This window comes from Rhinoderma darwinii, chromosome 5, assembly GCF_050947455.1.
Source record: "Rhinoderma darwinii isolate aRhiDar2 chromosome 5, aRhiDar2.hap1, whole genome shotgun sequence".
Classification (NCBI taxonomy): domain Eukaryota; kingdom Metazoa; phylum Chordata; class Amphibia; order Anura; family Rhinodermatidae; genus Rhinoderma; species Rhinoderma darwinii.
The window spans coordinates 152,225,236-152,244,916 of NC_134691.1; the positions used below are offsets into that span (position 1 = coordinate 152,225,236).

Consider the following 19,681-nt stretch of genomic DNA (forward strand, 5'->3'; position numbering starts at 1 on the left):
AACGCCTGAAAGGTTAAAACACTTTCTGAATGCTGTTTTAAATACTTCGAGGGGTGCAGTTTTTAAAATAAAGTGTTTTTTAAGGTTTTCAAATATATGGGCCCCTCAAAACCACTTCAGAATTGAACTGGTCCCTGAAAAAAAAGCCTTTTGACATTTTCTTGAAAATGTGAGAAATTGCTGCTAAAATTCTAAGCCTTGTAACGTCCTCGAAACAAAAAAGGACGTTCAAAAAACAATGCAAACATAAAGTAGACATATAGGAAATGTTAAATAGTAACTATTTTGGGTGGTATTACTATCTGTTTTACAAGCAGATACATTTACATTTAGAAAAATCATATTTTTTGCAAATTTTCGCCAAATTTTGGCATTTTTCACAAATAAATATTACATTTATCGACCAATTTTTTTCACTAACATAAAGTACAATATGTCACGAGAAAACAATCTCGGAATCGCTTGGATAGGTATAAGCATTCCAGAGTTATTACCACATAAAGTGACACATGTCAGATTTGAAAAAATAGGGCTGGTCCTGAAGGCCAAAATGAGCTTGGTCCTGAAAGGGTTAAGTAATGTTTAGGTTTAAAAGGCCTGTCAGTAAACATAAATCAATATATAGACTCGAAACAGGTGTGTAATAAGGGCTGGGCACTGCAAATAACAAAACGTACCCCCCATGTCACATAGGCAGCTCCATAACAAATTCACATACTATGAAGAAACAACCAGAGCTTTTGACGCCAATATATATATAAAATAGTAAATTTTATTAGACAAATAACACGGACAATTTAAAATACAAAAAGATACAACTCTAGTGTGAATTGCGGAGACAATGTCAATAATTACTGCTAACTCAGATATATGGGTGTACATATGAGTAACTAGACAAATGAAAGATCAAGACACATTTAACACCAGTATACCCTCCCTCATAAGAAGAAAATCTCTTAGGAGAAATAGCTGTAAAGTACAGATCTAATAACTAGTAACACTGCTGTCAAAAGAGTCATATGTCAGATCATGAACTCACCCATAGATAGCAACAAAAAGTGGTTAGTAGTGTCAGCTCCGCTACATGAACCCCGACGCGCGTTTCGCCACGTATGCTTCCTCAGGGGGATGTGTCTTGATCTTTCATTGGTCTAGTTACTCATATGTACACCCATATATCTGAGTTAGCAGTAATTATTGACATTGTCTCCGCAATTCACACTAGAGTTGTATCTTTTTGTATTTTAAATTGTCCGTGTTATTTGTCTAATAAAATATACTATTTTATATATATATATTGCTGTCAGTAAACATGTCTTGTTGTGGCTAGTGGAATTGAAAACAAATGCCAATTGAATTTGGTTAACTGGTTAACTTAGTAGCTAAGGGGGCAATTACTTTTTCCCATAAGACCAGGTAGGGTTGAACAGCCTTTTTACCTCAAAAAAGAAATCATCATTTAAAAACAGAATTTTTTGTTTATTTCGGTTATCTTTGTCTAATATTAAAAGTAGTTTTATGATCTGAAACATTCAAATGTGACAAATATACAAAAATAGAAGAAATTGGGAAGGGGGCAAATACTTTTCCACAGAACTGTATGTTGGCCCTCATCCTCTTATTTGTGAGGATCACCCCTTTAGAAGACGATTTTTAATCACAATTTTGTTAGATAGACAGATAGATAGATAGATAGATAGATAGATAGATAGATAGATAGATAGATAGATAGATAGATAGATAGATAGATAGATATAGATTATTAAAGGCAAAGCAATGTTTTGTTATTATGTATTTATTTGTCAATACATAAATTGCCCTCCCACACGTGGCTTTCGGCCAAGGCCTATTCTATCTACCCTTGTGCTGGCCCTACTTACTTGTTTTAATAAAAGATTAACTTATGACTAATTTCTATATAATTTTATAAATAGATACATGGCACTACATTGTGTTGGTGCACAGGCAGGATTCCACTCCGTAGTATAATATAAAGGTAAGACACGGGACTCATACAGTGAAGGAAATAAGTATTTGATCCCTTGCTGATTTTGTAAGTTTGCCCACTGTCAAAGACATGAACAGTCTAGAATTTTTAGGCTAGGTTAATTTTACCAGTGAGAGATAGATTATATATATAAAAAAAAAAAAAGAAAATCACATTGTCAAAATTATATATATTTATTTGTATTGTGCACAGAGAAATAAGTATTTGATCCCCTACCAACCATTAAGAGTTCAGCCTCCTCCAGACCAGTTACACGCTCCAAATCAACTTGGTGCCTGCACTAAAGACAGCTGTCTTAAATGTTCACCTGTATAAAAGACTCCTGTCCACAGACTCAATTAATCAGTCTGACTCTAACCTCTACAACATGGGCAAGACCAAAGAGCTTTCTAAGGATGTCAGGGACAAGATCATAGACCTGCACAAGGCTGGAATGGGCTACAAAACCATAAGTAAGACGCTGGGTGAGAAGGAGACAACTGTTGGTGCAATAGTAAGAAAATGGAAGACATACAAAATGACTGTCAATCGACATCGATCTGGGGCTCCATGCAAAATCTCACCTCGTGGGGTATCCTTGATCCTGAGGAAGGTGAGAGCTCTGCCGAAAACTACACGAGGGGAACTTGTTAATGATCTCAAGGCAGCTGGGACCACAGTCACCAAGAAAACCATTGGTAACACATTACGCCGTAATGGATTAAAATCCTGCAGTGCCCGCAAGGTCCCCCTGCTCAAGAAGGCACATGTACAGGCCCGTCTGAAGTTTGCAAATGAACATCTGGATGATTCTGAGAGTGATTGGGAGAAGGTGCTGTGGTCAGATGAGACTAAAATTGAGCTCTTTGGCATTAACTCAACTCGCCGTGTTTGGAGGAAGAGAAATGCTGCCTATGACCCAAAGAACACCGTCCCCACTGTCAAGCATGGAGGTGGAAACATTATGTTTTGGGGGTGTTTCTCTGCTAAGGGCACAGGACTACTTCACCGCGTCAATGGGAGAATGGATGGAGCCATGTACCGTCAAATCCTGAGTGACAACCTCCTTCCCTCCACCAGGACATTAAAAATGGCTCGTGGCTGGGTCTTGCAGCACGACAATAACCCGAAACATACAGCCAAGGCAACAAAGGAGTGGCTCAAAAAGAAGCACATTAAGGTCATGGAGTGGCCTAGCCAGTCTCCAGACCTTAATCTCATCGAAAACTTATGGAGGGAGCTGAAGATCCGAGTTACCAAGCGACAGGCTCGAAATCTTAATGATTTACAGATGATCTGCAAAGAGGAGTGGGCCAAAATTCCATCTAACATGTGTGCAAACCTCATCATCAACTACAAAAAACGTCTGACTGCTGTGCTTGCCAACAAGGGTTTTGCCACCAAGTATTAAGTCTTGTTTGCCAAAGGGATCAAATACTTATTTCTCTGTGCACAATGCAAATAAATATATATAATTTTGACAATGTGATTTTCTTTTTTTTTTTTTATATAATCTATCTCTCACTGGTAAAATTAACCTAGCCTAAAAATTCTAGACTGTTCATGTGGGCAAACTTACAAAATCAGCAAGGGATCAAATACTTATTTCCTTCACTGTATGTTCTTGCTTTTGCAATAAGAATTTATTGTTAATTTATGTGAATTGTTTGAAATAAATTCTTATTGCAAAAGCAAAAACGTATGAGTCCCGGGTCTTACCTTAATCATCTTATATATAATCGGGAAGGATGTGGTGTCCGAAGCACAGTTAAGGACACCACGTGGTTTCCGAGGCAAAGTTGATTGGACAACAGTTAAAGACACCACATGGTTTCCGAGGCACAGTTGATTGGACACCACGTCCACGCTCAATATATATAAGAAAGAGCGGCGGAGGCACTCACCAATGTTTCCCTCTATGAAGTGATTCTTTGTGGTGGTTGTCAACAACACCTAGTGAGCCGCAGAGGGGGGGGGGGTCGGGGCCTGTAATGTATTGTATTGTGCTGTATGTTTTTGCGGTGGATAGAGGACAGCACAATACATTACAAACTGTGGCTTGCGACTCCCTTGGGGGTCGTGTGAAGACCTCTGGGGGGTCACGAGCCACTCACCAAGGTTCCTGCTTCAACTGTTCTCCCAGCCGCACGGCTCCCTTAGAAGTCTATGGGGCCATGTAAAGCACGGCTGTCACTCAGATGTGATCCGAGTGACGGCTGTGCATTCTGCCGCCCACCCACTCTCTTCTCCTCCTCACAGTGTGAAGTGCATGTGAGGAAGAGGAGTAGGGTATTTTGTTGCTCCCTGTAAGAGCTGAATTCCTAAGCCCCGGCATCAGCTTCGGCTGAAGCTGTGGCCGAGGATTCCGCTCCAGGAAAAGTCCCTGACGTCACTGTCCATATATGGACAGTGACGTCAGGGACTTCTGAAGCAGAATCCCCGGTGCTTTGGCCAGTGATTCCACTCCAGGAGGAGTCCCTGACTTCACTGTCCATATATGGACAGTGATGTCAGGGACTTCTGAAACTGAATCCCCGGCGCTGTGGCCGGTGATTCCGATCAAGGAGAAGTCCCTAACGTCACTGTCCATATTTGGACATTAAAGTCAGGGACTTCTCTAGGAGCGGTCCCCTACAGGAAGGTAGAGGGGGTGCCATCTATGCGGGGGTTCCATCTATGGGGCAGGCTATGTACAACGGTGCTGTGTGGCATTACCTACAGGGGGCTGTGTGGCATTACCTACAGGGTGGCTGTGTGCCATTACCTACAAGGGTACTGTGTGGCATTACCTACAGGGGGCTGTTTGCCATTACCTACAGGGGGGCTGTGTGTGGCATTACCTACAGGGGCGCTGTGTGGCAATACGTACAAGGGGGTTTGAGTTGCACTAACTACAAGGGGCTCTGTGTGGCATTACCTACAGGGTGGCTGTGGCAGTATCTACAGAGGAAGTGCGTGGCATTATATACAGAGGGCAGGGTGTGACATTATCTACAGGGGGAAGTGTGTGGCAGAAAATTTACAAATGAAATTCATCCGTTTTTAAAATGGGAAGGGAAAAAAACAGATGCAAAACGGGTCAAAATCAGCAGTTAAAAACGGAAACACAGCCCGGAACGGAAACGGAACGAATGCAAAACGGATGAAAAAAACTTTTATCGGCCGACATTTGGACCCTGTCGTGTGAATAGAGCCTTACATAGGAATGCAGGTAACATCTACATTATCTGTACTCAGAGAGTTATTACTGTGTTATCTGTGGTGTTATATAGACTCCAAGGAAAAAAGTTAAGGTCCAGCACACGATATGATATGAAAAAAATCACGATTAAGAACTGAAAAGTTCGAAATGCGTAGGCATTCTCTCCCGGGATTTTTTAATTTCTTGTTTTAATTTTGACTTAAATAGTTTTGTATTTTTTCATATCATATCGTGTGCTGGACCTTTAACTTTTTTCCTTGGATTTCTACCTACTTCCGACGTAGCTCTCTTGCCTGTTCACCGAATAATCATGGAATGTGGCGTCCTTACTTCGAATGAATGGTGAGCGGACCAATTTTTCTTGTATATTTTCTTTTGTTACATAAGACTGCAGGTAACATCTACTACATTATACCCAGGGCCGGCCTTAGATTGGATGGCGCCCTGTGCGGGATTCTCTATTGCTGCCCCCCCCACAAAACAAAAAAATTAACCACATATATAGACACGCACATACTGGAACATATATACTATACATACATAGAGGCACATATTTAGACATACAGGCAAATATACACTATATATATATATACACACACACACACACACACACACACACACACACACGAGGCATGTATACACACATAATGGGTCTTATACAAATACATACAGGTAAATATATGGACATACAGGCCCAAATATACCCACGCAGGCACATATATACACAGAACAGATAGTTACCTGCAGTCCTATGTAACACCACAGATAACACAGTGATAACTCTCTGAGTACAGATAATGTAGTAGATGTTACATGCAGTCCTGTGTAACACCACAGATAACACAGTGATAACTCTCTGAGTACAGATAATGTAGCAGTGTTACCTGCAGTCCTATGTAACACTACAGATAACACAGTGATAACTCTCTGAGTACAGATAATGTAGTGGATGTTACCTGCAGTCCTATGTAACACCACAGATAACACAGTGATAACTCTCTGATTACAGATAATGTAGTAGATGTTACCTGCAGTCCTATGTAACATTAAAGATAACACAGTGATAACTGAGTACAGATAATGTAGTATATGCACACACAAAAATATATACACGTACAGATACATATCTAGGCACTTAGACCCACAAATACACACACACCTGCAGTCCTATGTAACACCACAGATAACACAGTGGTAACTCTCTGAGTACAGATAATGTATTAGTGTTACCTGCAATCCTATGTAACATCACAGATAACACACAATGATAACTCTCTGATTACAGATAATGCATTAGTGTTACCTGCAGTCCTACGTAACACCACAGATAACACACAGTGGCAAATGCAATATTGTTGGAATGCACATTCGCAATACATAGACAAATCGTGTTAAGAGGTTAAAGGGATTGTCTGGGTTTAAACTTTTTATGTGGCAGCAGGAGAGGAGGGCTTCAAATAAAAAAGCAGACCATACTTACCAGGGCCGGCGTCAGCACCCGGCGAACACAGGCGAGTGCCGGGGCCCACTACCCTAGAGGGGCCCACTCGGCCACAGGGTGCTGACTCTGCCGTCATCACGAGCAGAGCAGGAGAATCAGGGCAGAGTGCTAGTAGTGCTCTGCTCGGGACTATGGCTCTGGGGCTGTCTCGGAAAACACTGTTCATATATGGACAGTGACATGAGGGGCTGCTCCTGAAGCGGAATCCCCACACAGAGTGTCGGCAATGCTCTGGCTGGGGATTCCACTCCTAGAGGGAACCCCAAAAGGCGCAACCTACAGGGAGGGTGGCAGTGTGGAACTACCAGGGAGGGGGGACTGTGTGGAACTACCAGGGAGGGGGGCTGTGTGGAATTACCAGGGAGCGGGGCTGTGTGGAACTACCAGGGAGGAGAAGGCTGTGGGACACTACCAGGGAGGAGGGGGCTGTGTGGCACTACCTGGGAGGTGGGGGCTGTGTGGCACTACCACGAAGGGGGGCTGTGTGGCACTACCTGGGAGGGGGGCTGTGTGGCCCCACCTTGGAGGGGGGCTGTGTGGCACTACCTGGGAGGGGGGCTGTGTGGCACTATCTACAGAGGGTGCTAAACTTATGGGGGTACAAACTGGGGGCCTAACTTCTATATGGGGGCATAAACAGGGCCTAACGTCTATATGGGGGCACAAACTGACATTTTCTGCCATTTTACTGCCACCGTGAGTTCCCCCACAAAGGGGCCTACTAAGTCTTGTGTCGCCCAAGAGCCCACATAAACCTGGAGCCGGCCCTGATACTCACCGCTCTCCTCCCAGACGTTCCTGCACTGGGGGCTTCTGTTATCTCTGTTCTGTGTGTATACAGAGTGACTGCAGCGGTGAAATCATGTCGACAGTACATCACCGCCGCAGCTAATTACTGGTCTCAGCTGAACGCCGCTGAGGCTATTAATAGGCTGCAGTGGTGGTGTACGATCAACATGATGGCACCACTATATACAAACAGAGAACAGATCTGATGTGAGCCCTCAGCGCAGGAACGTCTGGGAGGAGAGAGGTAAGTATAAGTTATTTTTTTTATTTTAACTCCTCATGCTGCTTCAACAAAATGTTTAATTTGTATTCCGGACAACCACTTTAAAGGCTATGCACACCTTTGAAATCGGGTTTTTTTTTTGTTTGTTTTTTTAAATAATCAGTGTGTTTTGTGCAACTTTCTAAATAAATACTTTTTATTAAAAACTATTTTAACTTTTTAAGATACAGCTGCTTTGTATTCTGTATACAGAGCATCCGTATCTAGCGCTGAGACCTGAATCTGTCAGGCCAGTGGGTCTGACGGGTTCAGTGTCAGCAGGTCCTGTGTCTCTGACACGCAGGATCCACCTGTTATCGATAACATCTAAGTTATGAACCGCCGACACGCAGGACACGCTGACACTGAACCCGTCAGTCCCACGGACTCAGGTCTCAGCGCTAGATACGGCTGCTCTGTATACAGAATACAAAATAGCTGTATTTCAAAAAGTAAAAATAGTTTAATAAGGCTCCGTTCACATTTGCATCAGTGCTCCGTTCAGGCAATCCATGAGGGCTTTCCATCAGAACGGAACCCTGATTGAATCAATACTGTAGTCGACTGCGCTTTTGATTGCGTCAAAACTACGAAACCCTTGCACAACGGAGACAAACGCAAACCATTTGCACCAGATCCGTCACCATTGAAATCAATGGTGATGCAAACGAAAACCTATGGTTTCCGTTTGTTTCAGTCAGGGCTCCGTTCTGACGGAAAGCTCAGATGGAACGCCTGAACGGAGCCCTGACGCAGATGTGAACGAAACCTTAAATGTAATTACAAAGTTTCACCAAACACACTGATTTTTATAGAAAAATAAGGGGTACATAGCTTTTCACGTAATCTGAAAAGGGTTTAAAAGGGAAACAAATAGTAAATGTGCACTATGAAGGCACTGAATTCTGTGCCCATCTGACATTTATTAACACTCTAGTGCCTTTCAGTGCCACCATGGTGCCCATTTGCCACTTATTGCCCCTTTTAATCCTTCTTTTTGGGGGCCCCTTGATGCCGATTTGCCATTTACTGCCCCTGTAGACTTTAGCATCTTTTGTCACAGAAGAACAATAACGGAGCAACAAAATGGCAAATGGGCATCAAGGGGGCACTGAATAGAAGGACACTAAAAGGGCAATAAGTGGCAAATGGGCACCAAGGTGGCACTGAATTCTCTGTCCATTTGCCATTATTGCCCTTTTTAGAACCCCATCAGTTCCCACATTCAAACAAAGTCCAGTCAGTGACTTACCTGCTGGGCTCCTGGTAAACACTGCCTGCTGGAGCTGGAGCCGCCCTGGAGAAAACGTTCCCTCGGTGTCCCCACCAGCACGGGAAATGCACAGGAAGCGCGGTGTCTCCTCCTTGTCTTGCGTCCTGAATGATCTCATCACGCCTGTCTCTTCATTCAGAACTAAATAGAAAGAGGCAGCACTCCAAAGTTCGTATCAAAATGGAAAAGCTATTTATTCACCCATCAGTGCAAAAAGATAGCTGAAACGTTGCTATCTTTTTGCACTGATGGGTGAATAAATACCTTTTCCATTTTGATATGAACTTTGGAGTGCTGCCTCTTCTTTCTATTTCGTCTACATTTGGGGATTTACAAGTCGGATCCCTGGAGGCTTGCACCCTGATACCCTAGAGGTTTATGTTCTGCTGTGCTGCCCATACTCTCTTTGTCTCGTCATTCAGGACGCAGGACAGGGTGAGCGGACTAGCGGTGGCCAGGGCGCAAGGCAGCCAGTATGAGGTCGGTGCACTGAGTGGCATCTGACCCGCTGGCGTCCCGACTAGTGGCCATGGCGCAGAGCATGGACTCCCGGTGGTGCCCCCCCTTACAGTGCGGCGGGCGCCGCCCTGTGCGTCCGCACTGGTCGCACGTACCTAAGGCCGGCCATGATTATACCTTTACACTGGGTGAATAATCTATTATTCAGCAAGCCCTTCCGCATTTTTCTTAGGTTTCAAATTTTGGTAATTAGGTTTTAAAATACACTTATATTTTTTTTTATAATATTTTTTACAAATACTTATCATCATTCCTTTTGTTAGCAAACCCGTGTAACGAGTTTTCTATACTAGTTTCTATATAATGCTTTTATTATTTGTTTTGGTTTAGTCAGTAATAACCTACAGCCTATGAATACATTGTCATAATGTATATTATCAATGTATTGAAAACTTTCTCCTTAGTTGTGCTTCTGTAGGAAATGTGCATAAATTAAGCTCTATTACCGAAAAAAAAAAAACAGTTTTTACCCTAATCCCTTGCTAGTACAAAAGTAAAAGAAAACACATTTATTCTAATCTTTGAATAAGATTCTTGCATACATATATGGATTTTGACCTTATACCTGCATTAATTCATTCCTGATGTCTTGATCATGGAAGTAAATGCAAGTTGTTGTTTTTTTATTTTTATAACGGTTACTATATGGAAAGGAGCATGGAGCCATTTGAGTAGTCTGAGATATAAAGCATGATAAAATTAGAGTGATTGTCACAAGTAATGTTGGAACCTATGACAGAAACGCATTTTGAATTTCCTTTGATGTGTGTGGCTCTGCTCTTTAATAATTTTACAGCTGAATAGATTTGGATGGAGCTCTCAGCTTGCATTAATTACTGAATAACGCTTTCCTGTTTACATTTTTAGCTGCTGCCCACTGAAAAGAAAATAAAGTCTGGAATGACTTTGCTCCTAGAACTGTACCTACTTCATGGAAAAGACACTTACATTGATCGAGCAGTGGGATGGGGGATCTTCCCTCTCTGTGACAACAACTTAAATGTCCTCGAAGGCAAATTTAGGTGTCCATTTTTACGAGGACATTACGACTTTAGGATTGATCGCTTCACTAAAATAGAGGATCTCATCATGGCCGATTTGGATAACTGGCTATGTAATTTATATTTTCAGGTGAGAATACTTTAAATCAACCACTCAGAATTTTTCAGAATGAGAATTTCTTATAACAATAAATAATTGTAATTTGTACAATAGTAATCCGTAAAAGTTGGAACGTTGGATGTTAGTTACGGTTCTTTTGTACAATGTAGGATTAGACAAATTTTAAACTTGATACATTTCAATGTAAAGTTACCCACATAGGGCACACGATGGTGTACTGAGTTTTTCTGATATCGGAGTCAACTGTAAATGCCCAAAGCTGTTTCTGCAGAGCTCTTGCAAGGGCACATTTTTTTGTTTAAGATGCAGCTAGGAGTTAGTAACAATGTCACTTATCCCCAAACCTATAAGGTATTCTTAAATTTTACGTATTTTCAACTGTGGTATATGAATTGTATTTCTATAGAGCAGTGCTGATACATAGTTTCTTTGTGTTATTTTTACTATTTTCATTACAGAGCAGTATTATAGCAGACTGAGATTTTAAATGATATATTTGGTGCCATGTTTGTGAAAATTTGAACAAAACAATTTCATAACTTTAATGTCCTTTAGAATACTAATAAATATTAATTAATATGTATACAAAAAAAACACACCTTTGATATATGCTTAGTCCATAAAATATGTTTCTTTATTTTTGTCGCTTCTTTTTCCAGCGAGCATTTTTTTTTGCTCGCGGTAAAAAAACGCCTCCACCTCTCATTGAAATCAATAGGAGGCAATTTCGGACGCTTTTTGCTGCAGTTTTTGCCGTGGTTTCCGCAAAAAACGCGGCAAGAGACTCTGTGAACAGGGCATAAAACTTTGCATTTACATTAAATTCTAATTGAGTTCTGTTGAGTTATGTTTTACTCATTTCAATTTTATTTTTATTTACTTAAGGTTGTAAAACTTCCATTGTGTACAAATAAACAGCAAGATTATGACACATTTGTCCAGCTACCTCAAGAATTCCTTACATATTCCAACCATGATGATAAGGACATAGACACTGAAGAGGATATGCAACCATCAAGACAAAAAGATTGCAAAAAGTCATATCACAGCCAGAATGCGCCAAGTCTTTTCTTCACTTACTCTCATGGTACAGTATTCTTCATATTGATGTTTAAAACAGAGTTGTTTATTTAAACTGAAGCTAAATTCATACAATATTGGTTAAAGCCATGAAATGTAAAATCTAGGGGCGCATGAACATGGGCATATTACACTTCCATGTGGTCCTAATGTACCTTTGTATGTCTCCCTTCTGTACCTTTGTATACCTACAATTCAATAATTTGTATAATTTAGGCTACATTTACACGACAATGAAAAATGGACGTGTGAAGATCACATGGCCGTTTTCAGAACAATGCAGTTCTTTGTCCGTTTTTACGGCCCCACGGCTCCCAAAGAAGTCAATGGATACATTTTTAACAACCGTTTTTCAGGAATCAATCCTTGTAATGGCCGGTAAAACTGATTCTGGCCGAGGACTCCCCGCACACAGAGCTACTTTGAGTGCGGAGCCCAGGGAAGCCCTTGACATTACTGTCCATATGTGGACAGTGAAGTCAGGGCTTTCAACTATGGAGCCCCTGGCCAGAGCATAGCAAGATCTCTTACCGGGGACTCCTGTCTTGGGAAAGCCCTTGACGTCACTGTCACATATATGGACATTGACGCCAGGGGCTCCCTCTGACCCCCTTGCAGATAGCACCCCCATGTAGATAGCAGCACCCCCCATAGATGGCAACCCCACGTAGATGGCACACACCCACGTAGATGGAACCCCCGTAAATGGAGCCCCTGGTAAATAGCACCGCTGTAGCTCCCTGTAGGCCGGTCTGGCCAGCGACTCCACTCCTAGAAGGTGCCCCTGATCTCTCTTTCCATATATGGACAGTGCCGTCAGGGGCTCTAAGAGTGGAATCCCCTGCCAGAGCGTTTACGATGTTCTGGCCAGACTATTCCGCTACTGGAGAAGCCCCTAGCGTCACTATCCATACAAGGACACTGACGTCAGGGGCTACTCCTGCAGCGGAATCCCCAGCCAGAGGTGGTGCTATCTACAGGGGTGGTGGTATCTACAGGGGGGGGTTGGTTCTATCTACAGCAGGGGGTTGGTACTATCTACAGGGGGGTTGCTGCTATCTACAGGGGGTGCGATCTACAAGGGGGTGCTATCTACGAGGGGGGATTGGTGCTATCTTTATGGGTGTGCTATCTACAGGGGGTGGTGCTATCTACAAGGGGGTGTGGCACTGTCTACATGGGCATTGTGGCACTATATGGGTGGTGTGGCACTATCTACAGGGGACACTGTAGTGCTATCTACATAGGTACTGTGGCACTATCTATGTGGGCTCCGGCACTTTGTATGTGGGCACTGTGCCACTTTATATGTAGGCACTGTGGCACTGTCTACCGTTGGCACTGTGGCCCTATGAGGGCACTGGCACTTTATATGTGGGCACTGTGGTACTATGTGGGCACTGTGGCTCAAGCTACAGTGGGCACTGTGGCAGTATGAGGACACTGGCACTTTATATGTTGCCACTATGTCACTTTATATGTGGGCACTGTGGCACTATCTACAGTGCGGCACTATGAAGGCACTGTGGCACTATGTGGGCACCATCTACAGTAGGCACTGTGGCACTATCTACAGGGACATTGCGGCACTATCTACATGGGCACTCTGGTGTTTTCAGGGGGTTGGGACAAAAAAAACCTGACAAATTAAATTCATCTTTTTTTCCAGGCCGGACAGACGGACTGGAAATGGATGAAAATTTGGAGACACACTGATGCAAAATGGCCATGAAAAACCGACAGTTGATCAGTTTTAATGGCCATTTTTTTTTTCACTGTCGTGTGAATGTAGCCTTAGACAAAAAAAGTATTGTTCTATGATTAATTGGATGCTGTATTTTGGAATTATTCTCCCCTAGAAACAGTGTGCTGTTGTGAATGCGTCTAAATGCATTATTATGCCTTTCATAACTCCTTCAGCCCTGCTTATCAACACTTTTGAACCCCCTGCAGTTGTTAGGTAGTTAGATGTTCTATAATAGGGATCTACCGTAACATATATGTAAAAGGAATTTAGCATTCTATGAACTATTAGTGACTACGGTGCTGATCAGACAAGGTCAAAGGCAGAATAAACATTTACATGACACATATAGTGCCTCCTGAAAAAAAAAAGGACCACACTGTGCTTCCTAATATAGTGCTACAAACTATGCCCCTAAATAAAATAGTGCTACACACTGAACCCTAATATACAGGGTGGGCCATTTATATGGATACACCTAAATAAAATGGGAATGGTTGGTGATATTAACTTCCTGTTTGTGGCACATTAGTATATGGGAGGGGGAAACTTTTCAAGCTGGGTGTTGACCATGGCGGCCATTTTGAAGTCGGCCATTTTGTATCCAACTTTAGTTTTTTCAATGGGAAGAGGGTCATGTGACACATCAAACTTATCGAGAATTTCACAAGAAAAACAATGGTGTGCTTGGTTTTAACGTTACTTTATTCTTTCATTAGTTATTTACAAGTTTCTGACCACTTATAAAATGTGTTCGAAGTGCTGCCCATTGTGTTGGATTGTCAATGCAACCCTCTTCTCCCACTCTTCACACACTGATAGCAACACCGCAGAAGAAATGCCTCCCAATCTGACCCCCTTAGACTTTTATCTTTGGGGTCATCTGAAGGCAATTGTCTATGCTGTGAAGATACGAGATGTGCAGCAACTGAAACTACGGATACTGGAAGCCTGTGCTAGCATTTCTTCTGCGGTGTTGCTATCAGTGTGTGAAGAGTGGGAGAAGAGGGTTGCATTGACAATCCAACACAATTGGCAGCACTTTGAACACATTTTAAAAGTGGTCAGAAACTTGTAAATAACTAATGAAAGAATAAAGTAACGTTAAAACCAAGCACACCATTGTTTTTCTTGTGAAATTCTCGATAAGTTTGATGTGTCACATGACCCTCTTCCCATTGAAAAAACTAAAGTTGGATACAAAATGGCCGACTTCAAAATGGCCACCATGGTCAACACCCAGCTTGAAAAGTTTCCCCCCTCCCATATACTAATGTGCCACAAACAGGAAGTTAATATCACCAACCATTCCCATTTTATTTAGGTGTATCCATATAAATGGCCCACCCTGTGTATATATATATATATATATATATATATATATATATAAATGCTACACACTGTGCCCCCTGAATATAGTGCTACACACTGTGCCCCCTGAATATAGTTCTACTTACTGTGCCCCCTGAATATAGTTCTACTTACTGTGCCTCCTGAGTAAAGTGCTACACACTGTGTGCCCTGAATATAGTGCTATGCACTGTGCCCCCTGAATATAATAGCGATACACATTGTGCCTCCTAAAAAAATAGTACAACACAGTGTGCACCCAAAGCATAATAGTGCTACATGCTGTGCCGCCTGAATAATAAAAATGTCCACACGTTGCCCCTTAATAATAAATTGTGCCTACACTGTGCTCCCTTAATTATAAATAATACCCAGACTGTGCCCCTTAGTAAATAATGCTCACACTGTGCCCCCTTTGCAAATAATGTCGACTGTGCCTCCTTAGTAAATAATACCCACCCTGTGCCTCCATAGTAAATAAAGCCTACACTCTGACCCCTTAATAAATAATGCCCAGTCATCCACCCCAGTAAAGAATACCTACCACTTCTCGTGGTGCCTTCTAGCTTATGCATTGGCCCCTTCTACCCAGTCTTCTGCGCTATGACGCAGTCAGCACGATGACATCATTGGGCCACCTGCATCACAAAAGAAGCTTGTAAGCATCTAAAGGGAGCGGGAACAGTTGCATCCAGGAAGGCTGACCGGATTGGCATGCAGCCTTTCCTCGGTTCTGCAAAACAGCTGTTATTTTAAAAATGTGTTCGGGAGAACTGGAGAGAACTGACTGCATTCCACCCCTTCTGTATACGTTGTATATATTATGTAATTATTTGTATAACTGACATAATACTACAGCATTATAAAGACTTTCCCTTACCCCTTTGATAATTTGGTTACACTCTAATTGTTATTACATCACTAGACTGATCTTGTAAACCCTCCAGTTGTCCTTGCACAAAGATTCTCTGTATTCTCGTCACCTTTATAACTTACATGTCTAATTGGCATAGCTACAATAGGTCTTTTTACTAACTCTCTGTCTTTTTACTCTGCCTCTTACAATAGATTAACATTTGCTTCCTGTAAATTTGATAAATGTTATTGCCTTTCAATTATACAAAGTGGCCAAATTATATAAGAATCCAAACGCCAAAATTAGAGAAAAATATAATTTTTCATTTTAGGTAATGTTTTCAATGTAAATTATTTCAAACTAAAGCCAAGCAACTACTGCAGTAATTTGCTGCAGTGTTCTTAATAAAATATTTGGAAGCCTGCCCTATATAATGACATCCTGGCTGGAAGTGGGCATTCACTTTGAAGATGCTTTATGCATGTCATGATTGCTGGGCAAATTATTCGAGATTAACTGTGCAAGGTCAATTAATATAAAGCATATGCAATTTTCTTATTGAACAATTTCAAGAATAACATATATATCTTGTGTAAAATGATTCAACCTCTCCATGTATTAGTTTCATTAGGTCTTCCTAAATATATTTCGACAGCATCTTAATATCCCCCATGTGTTTGTTTTGTAATATATAAGCAAAAGCTATGCCGATTTTACCAATGATATGTAGCTGAGAGATTTAATAATGGGTAAACAAACACAACATGTGGTAATCCATTTCAAATTAAAAGTTTATTAAATGCTTGCTTGATGACTTTCCGGCTATTTACAATTAGAGGAGGGAACCCTGAGGGAGTTGAAAACACAGTTAAAATCATTGCTTCAGCAGTTCAATGAAAAAAAATGTTTCTGTTGCTTTCAAAATTACATATACAGTATAGTATCTTATGAGCCCATAAAAAGATTCAACTTTCTTTGGTAGTTACTGTATTTACTTATCAGGGAAATTGACAGAAGAGTGTATGTTGAACTAAAAAGATATCTTTGCTTTGAGACATTAATTATATTAGTATTTACAGGTTTACATTTCCATATGTAGATCCCCAAAGGACACATTTTAGGTTGTCCAGAAATAGATTTCCAGATATCCTTCCACTATCAATTTCCAATTATGTATAAAACATTTTTAGCCCAGAATTTTAAAGGGTTTGTCCAGGATTGGAAAAACATGATTGCTATCTTTAAAAAAAAATAAAAAAAAAATAAAATAAATAAAAAAAAACAGCACCACACCTGTCTATGGGCTGTAACTGGTATTGCAGCTCAGCTCCATTGAAATTAATGTGTCTGATCTGCACAAAAGGTGTTTTTTAAAAAAAAATATAGCAGTTTTTTGTTGTAATACTGGACAACCCCTTTAATGTCTGTAGTATGTGCAAAAGGTCATATTATGTAATGTAAAAATTAAAATTAATAATGGGCAAAGTGGACAGAGATGTTTTCGAAAAGGTGACATGCCATTTAGGTTTTCAGTGTGTCACTTATTCTGACTGAACTATTTTTTGCTTCATCACTTTATCAATTAAATTCTGTATTAGATTCATTTAAACCATCAGTGTTCATTTACAGAATAATAGGTTAAGTTTGTAAACCAGCATTGTACACCAAAAAACACTGTATCCGACCCCTTTCAAGCTCTTTAATGTCAAGCCAGCATTGGTAATGTCAAAGCACCAGCAACATATATGGGTAGAGGGTGGAATAATTTTGGGTAGGCTGCCTGCAAAACATTATGGGGAAGCCCTCCTGAGGTCATGTGGATCTTTTTTCTAATCTGTAAAATGGCTGTCACCATTTTGCCACGATTCGTAAATGATGAACACCAAAACAATTGGGAAATTTGAATTGAATTGAATTTATGTAGAATCGATTCCATCATCTCTACAAATTATAAATATACTGTATAACAAGTGAGTATAATGTAGTTGTAAATGTATGTGATCATGCATGTATGTTGTGAGTGTGCATATTGTACGAGCATGTACAGTATGGGATGAGCATGCATACATTTACATACATGTATTAGGTGTGTGTGTTTGTATGTATGTATACATACACAAATGTGGCCAGCGTGTGCCTGTATGTAGTTAGATGTAATATATGTACTTTTGTGAATCTATGTATTAACTGACCACGTGTATGTGCCAGTTTTATAGAAAAGGGGACCTCGGCAAGAAGCAAAGTAGGCCCGTGCTCACCAGTTCTTCTTATAAGTTGCATCGCTCTCTCTTGAAATAAACCATTAAGCCATAACATTAAAACCACATGCCTAATGTTGTATAGGTACCCATTGTAATGCCAAAACAGCTTTGACCCTCGAGTCATGGACTACACAAGACCTCTGAATAACGTCGGACTGGCCCACCGGAGGACCAGAGGATCCTCCGATGGGCCCAGGCAGCGAGCTGCTTTTATCTGGCAGCAGAGCAGAGAGACATTGTCTCCCTGTCCCACTGCTTACTCTTGTTAGGGCCCCCTGTCGACTATAGCAGCCATAGCGGCTGCTACGGGGCCCGAAGCATGAGGATACCCAAGCCGCCGGCACATACATTTTATTTTCCGGGCGGCACGGACTCCCTCATGTCTGGTGGAGTCGCTAGTGCCGGAGGGGGCATTTGTGCTAGCGACTGGCACATTCACTTGTGTCTGCATCCTCAGATACAATTGAATAGTATAGGTTGCAGGCCACGCCAGGCCTGCAGCCTATAAGCCGATGGGACGGAGTCCCTGTGCAGGCCGGCATGATGACGTCATTGCATCACGCTGGCTTACGTCATCTGAGACGATGGAGCGCTCCGTCCATCGTGGGAACAGGGCTAGGTAAGTAGAATTTTGTTGTTTTCTTTTAGGGGGCTGTGACGCTATCTGAGGGGCCTGTGTGGCACTATCTACTAGAGGGGGCTGTGTGGCGCTATCTACTAGGGGCAGTGTGTGCCGCTATCTTCTAGGGGTGGCTGTGTGGTGCTATCTACTAGGGGGGCTGTGTGGCACTATACAGGGCGAGGGCTGTGTGGCACTATCTACAGTATCTGCTAGGGGCGGCTGTGTGGCACTATCTCCTAGGGGAGCTGTGTGGCGCTATCTACTAGGGAGGCTGTGTGGCACTATACAGGGGGAGGGCTGTGTGGCACTATCTACTAGTGGGGGCTGTGTGGCACTATCTACTAAAGGGAGCTGTGTGGCACTATAAAGGGGGAGCGCTGTGTGGCGCTACCTACTAGGGGGGTGGGCTATGTGGCACTTTACAGGGGGAGAGCTATGTGTGGATGTTACTGGTGAATCACTGGATTTCACTGTATTGTATTAAAGGAGTTTTCCCATATTAGACATTTATGGCATATGCACAGGAAATGCCAAAAATGTCTGATAGATACGGGTCCCAGCTCTGAGACCCGCACCTATATCTAGAACTGCCCGCCGAATCCAGGCGGAGAGCAGTGGAGTGATGGTCGCGCGTGCGCGCAGCTCTCTCCATTCTGTTGTATGGATGTTATGGAAACAGCCGAGCAGCTCTTGCTTGGCTGTTTCCGTAACTCCCATTGAACAGATTGGAGAGAGCTGCGTGCACGCGTGACCCTCACTCCACTGGTCACAGGCTGGATTCTGCTGTCAATTCTAGATATAGCTGTGGGTACCAGAGCTGGGACCCGTATCTATCAGACATTTTTGGCATTTCCTGTGGATATGCCATAAATGTCTAAGACGGGAAAACACCTTTAATACAATACAGTGACATCCAGTGACTCACCAGTGACGTCTTCTCAGGCCATTTTTGGATTTTCCTTTGGATATACAATAAATGTCTAAGATGGGAAAAATCCTTTAAGTTATATGGTCGCAGAGCTCTTGTGTAATACTGGTGTCTACCACTACATGGTCACTGTATGGTGGTAATATTGGTCTTTGGTTTACTGCACAAGTTTTACTACACAATTA

General features: G+C 42.0%; 1 protein-coding gene across 4 annotated transcripts in view; it reads left to right on the forward strand.

Moving 5' to 3' along the window:
• LOC142651667 (uncharacterized) overlaps positions 1-19,681 on the forward strand; it is a 306,296-nt gene that overhangs the window by 127,862 nt on the left and 158,753 nt on the right. For all 4 annotated transcript variants that reach the window (XM_075826652.1, XM_075826651.1, XM_075826654.1 and 1 more), the window contains 2 exons: positions 10,401-10,664; positions 11,541-11,742. In XM_075826652.1, the coding sequence (XP_075682767.1) occupies positions 10,401-10,664; positions 11,541-11,742 (466 nt within the window). The remainder of the gene's footprint in view (positions 1-10,400; positions 10,665-11,540; positions 11,743-19,681) is intronic.